The sequence below is a fragment of the Nuphar pumila genome, chromosome 2 (genome assembly GCF_984573655.1).
Source record: "Nuphar pumila chromosome 2, dmNupPumi1.hap1.1, whole genome shotgun sequence".
Classification (NCBI taxonomy): Eukaryota; Viridiplantae; Streptophyta; class Magnoliopsida; order Nymphaeales; family Nymphaeaceae; genus Nuphar; species Nuphar pumila.
The window spans coordinates 100,360,458-100,366,307 of NC_143250.1; the positions used below are offsets into that span (position 1 = coordinate 100,360,458).

At 39.2% G+C, this 5,850-nt stretch overlaps 1 protein-coding gene across 1 annotated transcript; it reads right to left on the minus strand.

Moving 5' to 3' along the window:
* Positions 1-3,732: 3,732 nt before the first annotated feature.
* Positions 3,733-5,131, minus strand: LOC149846384 (RING-H2 finger protein ATL66-like). The gene is made up of 2 exons (XM_089991130.1): positions 4,740-5,131; positions 3,733-3,811 (listed from the first exon to the last, which is right to left on the minus strand). The coding sequence occupies exons 1-2, from the start codon at positions 5,129-5,131 to the stop codon at positions 3,733-3,735; spliced, it is 471 nt and encodes a 156-aa protein (XP_089847256.1).
* Between the last annotated feature and the right edge of the window lie 719 nt (positions 5,132-5,850).

The following is a 5,850-nucleotide window of genomic DNA, read 5'->3' on the forward strand; positions in this document are numbered from 1 at the left end:
TTTTTGAAAGTATAACTCTGTCATCGTTACGAGCTCAGTTGCATGCTCCTCACTAGTGCATGCACTCACAAGCAATATCCCCAACTCCTTCACCGATACTCGGTTTGAATTAGGAGTTCTGCAACAGGTAGGAAGTCACGATCTAGCAACCACAAAATTATCCCAATGCAAGGGGACAATATATTTGGTCCCAGGGGCACGACAATTCAAAGGGTCGTGAACTCCACTTTGGAGGCAATGTGGTGCAAAATGTGATGATCTGTTATGGTAAAAAAAAATAACCATAGATATATATCCAGGATCCAGATGCTACCTCGAAAGCCCCAGGAGAGTCAATCAACAATGTGTGGGTCTGAAGGTGATGAGTTACTATTTTTTCTTAATTAAATGAAGTGTGGGTTAATTAGAACTAAACCCCATCATCTTCTATATAAGGAGGTCTTGGGGAGAGCATATTTCATTATTGAATAACTGATTAAAGTTCTCTTACCTCTCTCTCTAACTTCTCCCCTTCTCTCTATCTTTGTTTCTCTCTCTAACATTTATCTCTCTCCTCCCTCATGTTATCTGGTCCTCTCTGAGCCCCTCTGCATATCAGATCTATGAGGGTTGAACGACCAACCCTTCTTTAGAGCCTGAGCTTCCCCAATACCTGGATCATGCATTTTGCCTTCCCGACAAGCCAAAGTCACCTTCTACTTTGTAGATCCTGTGTTCAAGCTATAAAACATGAGAAATTCCATTTCAACCTACTACAAACCTCACAGGCACCTCTACAACCCTTTCTTAGTTTTAGATTAGCTTTCGTTGGCTTCTTATAACCCCAAACCTGAAACCGCATCCTGTCGGGTGCCCAAAATGCCTGAATTTCTTAACCAAGTAACCCTTGACCGCTAGTAGTGTCTCTATGTGTTTAGATCATATATCGTACCTTTACACATGTCCCTAGGTATTTCTAGGATACCTAGACCAGCGCCTTTCAATTTTAGACCAAAACTACACCCGAAACACTTATTGGACCCAAACTACGCTTACCTTATTTAGCTATTTTATCTAGCTTCTCCCGTTTGACCCTATTTTTTGTGTACCTCCCAAACCGTCGATATGTATCGTGGCATAGAACCTAGGGTTGCAACTATAACAACTAGTGTTAGAGCAATGTGTTGTTATAATGTGTCACAATAATTGGTTTTAGAGCAATGTGTACCTTGCTAATCAAAATTGTGAATCGAATGCACACAACAAGTTGTGGGCCAAATTTAAAGATGCATTTGGAGTTGAAAGTACCTGCCATAAGATTATTAAAATATGCAGAAGACTGTGATGCAGTAGGATCCAACACTATCGATGAATAATATGTACTTGACAATGTCAGTCCTTAGAATGCTTGCAATAGAATTTGCAAGAAGAAATTCCTTGGATGGGTTTTGAATCACATATGTGTGTGTTCAAATGGTACCAATCCGAATAGAGGTGAGTGATCATAGATCTTTGTTCTCCTTCCTATAACATAATACCCTTGTATAAATCGACTTATACAATGACTAGGTATATACACATGAGCAACATACTTAGCACAATGCATGTTCATTGTTCCTGCACAGCTTCTTTGCAGGCCACCTGCGACATCAACATTTGGAGGCCCTTGTCCGTATATCACTTTGTTTGAAAGTCGACTATCCCAGCAACAAAACAATGCACCATGGACCAGATGCAGGTCTAGCCAGATTGACAGCTCAACCCGTTAGCATCGCATGGTTTCCACCTTGAGGACAACAACCATGATTCTTCACTATGGTGCCTGCGGAGCAGGATGCCCCTGTGCCTAGTGAAAAAGTACCATTGTGCGTAGTAGAGGAGCCAAGCTCTCTACCGAGCGAGTGCATCATTGAACACGATAGGGATATGACCCTGAACCACAGGAGCCCTGCAGTGGGTTGTGTAGATCTTGAGGCGCAGGTTAAGCCTCTCCTTGTCTGTGCTCATCAACAACTTGGTGAAATATGATGGATTTGTGATTTTAGGGAACACTGCAAATAATTGTTACGAACAATGACCAAGAGTTGTGATTTTTTAAAATTTTGTAATAAAATATAAAAAATATGTGTTTTTACTTCGTTATTAGTAATATATTTGCATCTCTCTGCACAATTAGATATGCAATATTCTTATAAAATTGCATGATTTTATTAAGGTATTTGCAAAGTTACGATCATACGAAGGTTCACATAAGTTATATTTGCACACTTCGTGAAGACCGTAAAAAAATAAGTGCAAACATACATTTAAGTGATGGTCAAAGAAAAAAGAAAAAAAGTTTACACGGTGGTATCCCACAACTTTAGTATAAAATGTGTGATTTTACTAAGGTATTTACAATTTTATGATTAATAGAGAAGACCACATAAATAAGATAATTTTTGTGCACTTCTTGATGATTGAAAAAAAGTGTGCGAATATACATTTAAGTGAGGTTTTGCCTTAACTGACGGGAAAAATTATATATCTCACGAACTTCGTGAGGTTCACTTGTGAGAAGAGTAAAAAGGTCTTAAAAAGTTTTTTATTTACAAGTTTGGACAGTAGGTGAATTTTAAAAATTTTAGAAAAAAGAAAAAAAATGGTACACCCACTTGGAAAAAGAAAAAAGAGAATAGCAGCAAGTGCAATGATACCTCTGAAGTTTTATCAGGCCCAACTCCAGCGGGGCATGTATGAACTCCTGTTATATGGTCCCACATCCAACTAAATGGTACACCCACTTGGAAATGGACGTGTACTTGATCCAACATCAGTAACAAACAATTAAGATGCTTCCATTAGAATATGGTAGATTCCCTTTTTCACACTGTCTTTGATTCCCTCCCTTACAAAAGTCATGTGCTTTGTCTTTACATGTATGGTACTATAGAGCAAGCCCACAAGGGCTCTGCTCATTTGGTAGAGGCAACTCATGAAAGTTACCAAGTTGAAGGGACATCATAAGTTTGAAACCCAAGGGTGTTGCTCACCAAAAGGTAAGGTTCAGGTTGAGTGTACTCATTGGGACGAAATTCTAAATCTGATAGACCCTGGTTCAAAGGTGATACTGGAATCTGGAAGGATCGATCTAGTTTCTAAAATCCACAAATTTTTGAATGGTGAGACTCAAGGCTCTATCATTCCTTAGAAGGTGAGGGAATTTTTTGTATAATTGTGAAAGAAATAGTGTACACAAACCACAAATTAGCTCTAATTGTATATCCGGTTATCTAGCTAAGTTAGCTAAGGGGGATGCAGAAATCTTGGAAGGACCACCCCTCAGATTGGTCCCCTGCAATGGGAAAAATATGATATTCAATACTGATGTAACTCATTTTAATTGAATGATACCTGATAGGGATCAGCCTAACCTAACCCCAGGTTGCCTTTCAAAAAAAAAGGACCTCAGGTTTTTACACCGATGACCTCGGTGAGCGAGGTGGATTTCCCCTGTTATCTAAAAATTTATGGTATACAGCATGTGACATGTCACCCCTCAATTATTGGTAGAAGTATAGGTGATTGCCAAGGGGAAACAGCAACTTCTCATAATCCGCTTTTCGTTTGTCTTTTCCCTTTTTACAATCTTGTTTGTAACAATATAATACTTAATTTGTTGTTTAATTAATCATTCCAAAAGATGAGTATGACGATGACGATGACGAAGGCGACGATCCCCATCGTGCACTAATACATGTGCAGAACCAGTAATCATCCCCAAATGGTGAGAGCTGCATCTATATTTTGGACATTAAGGGCGCATTTCCGTGCCGCAGAAGGCTTCGGCTTTCTGCAAAGAAAACACCAAAACAGAATATTTCTGCAGGCCCTACCAGGGCAACGCAAACATGGTACCTGCTTTCCTTGTAGGAATTTGGCCCTAAAATCATTTAAGAGTGTGGAGTGGGGGTTTGGACTTATTTACTACAAGGATCCTAGGCCGAAGTAATTTGTCTCCATGCCACTGAAAATGCAGTGTGATTCCATGATTTTTATTTTTTTTGATAGGCAAGCTGGGGTTAGGGAGACCCCCACCAGTTATACATCATACCATTGGGATTTGAACTTGCAAAGTCCCAACACAAGGTGATGTTCACGAACAGATCCTACCAAACAAGTAAGTGGTGATTCCCTGATTTTCAATTGTTCATACTATTAAAACATTTAGAAATCCAGAAAACCATGGAATAATTTTTCAATAGCATTTAAACACTTCATTTCCTTAAGCAAAGAAACATGTCTGCTTGCTAACCTGATCTTGTGATTTAATTTCCATGGCTGCCATCCGGCATTCTAATACTTGAATGCAGTAAAGTTGGCGTGGACTCGATGAATCCGAATCAGTTGTTAGTTTGATCAAGCATGAATATGGACTAATGACTTCGCGGGGACCTGTATTTTAGGTAAATTGTTGCCTGATCCCGGGCCGCTTTGCTCATACTATGTATGTTTCACAAAATTAACATAGAATAACCAATCTTTTCATTTTCTTTCATCTAAATCCATCACTAAAACCTCCTCTCAAAAAAATAAATCCATCACTTAAACCAAAATTCTCTAATAAAGCAAAAACCAAATGAGCAAATTTATCCATCCATTGAAACCAAATTCATACTGTTTTGGTCAAGATCATAATAAGAGATGATCTGCAGAGTGGGCAACTAGGCTGCCAACTTAGCCATTTATCGACACATTCAGGATGAAAGCAGTGGTTGCACCCCGGCAGGACCTTCACCTTTTCGTCCTCATGAAACACACTCAAGCATATAGAACATTGTGGTTCTTCAGACCCCGGCAGAACGGAAGATGTTGATTTGTAGAGAAAGACTGGCAGCCTTCCCAGTGCGATTGGGTTTAGACCTGGTTGACTAGGCTGGGCAGCTAGTGCTTCTGATGATGAACCATTGAAGTGTTGATGCCTGGCTACTCGATGCCCGTATTGACAAGCCCAACAAACATACAGACACAAAACAGTGAAGAGAAGAATGAGGGAGAAGATGACCAGCACAAGGTGGATGTTCCTACCATGGATTTGGGAATTCTTGTCATCAAGATCCCCATGGTGCCATCCGAAGGGATGAGAGGAGCTCTGTGTGATAGCAGTAGCCATAGAAGGAGACGAGAGGAGCCAGTATTAGATTTTTAAGGGTGTCTCACTACTTTGGATAATGGTGAACAAGGGCCTCATGGTCTTGATCCCATCCCATTCCACCAATCAATTAGATAAGAAGCAACCTAGCCTCTCTCTCTCTCTCTCTCTCTCTCTCTCTCTCTCTATATATATATATATATATATATATATATATATATATATATATATAACGGTTTATATTTGGTACGATCGTTTAGTTTGAATCTCATCATGCAAGTTGTCTTGACACAATCTAACATCATAGATGTGTTCAACATGCGATTTAGGAGGAATAGACTCTTGGATAAGGATTTTTTAATAAAAAATAACTTTTTATGAGAAAAAAATTGATGCTTTCGTAGCCGTTGTTTTTCGGATTACCAGAAAAGCCTGTACACAAGTCAAATTATGTCCATCCAAATCCAGTTTCCACTAAATAAAACATAAATCACATCTATGGTGTTAGATAGATGTTAGATGTAGCAAATGTCAACCCTATATATATATATGTATATATATTTATTTAATGCGTGTTTAGTTAGACAGTTGGCAATAAAGTTGCTGTTAAGAATCTAGGCTCAGGAGTGGGAAGCGTGGAATACCCATTGCCAAAGTCTTTTGGGATGATGGATGCAGTAGAAGGGATGGTATTTTACACCTCCAGTTCCATGTTTCACTTCACACCTACACTTGGTGGT

Coding starts and splice junctions, on each gene's coding strand:
- LOC149846384 (XM_089991130.1), bottom strand. CDS start 5,131: ATGGCTACTGCTATCACACAGAGCTCCTCTCATCCCTTCGGATGGCAC. Junction 3,812..4,739: donor AAGGTGAAGGTCCTGCCGGG/GTGCAACCACTG, acceptor TTTTCTTTGCAG/AAAGCCGAAGCCTTCTGCGG.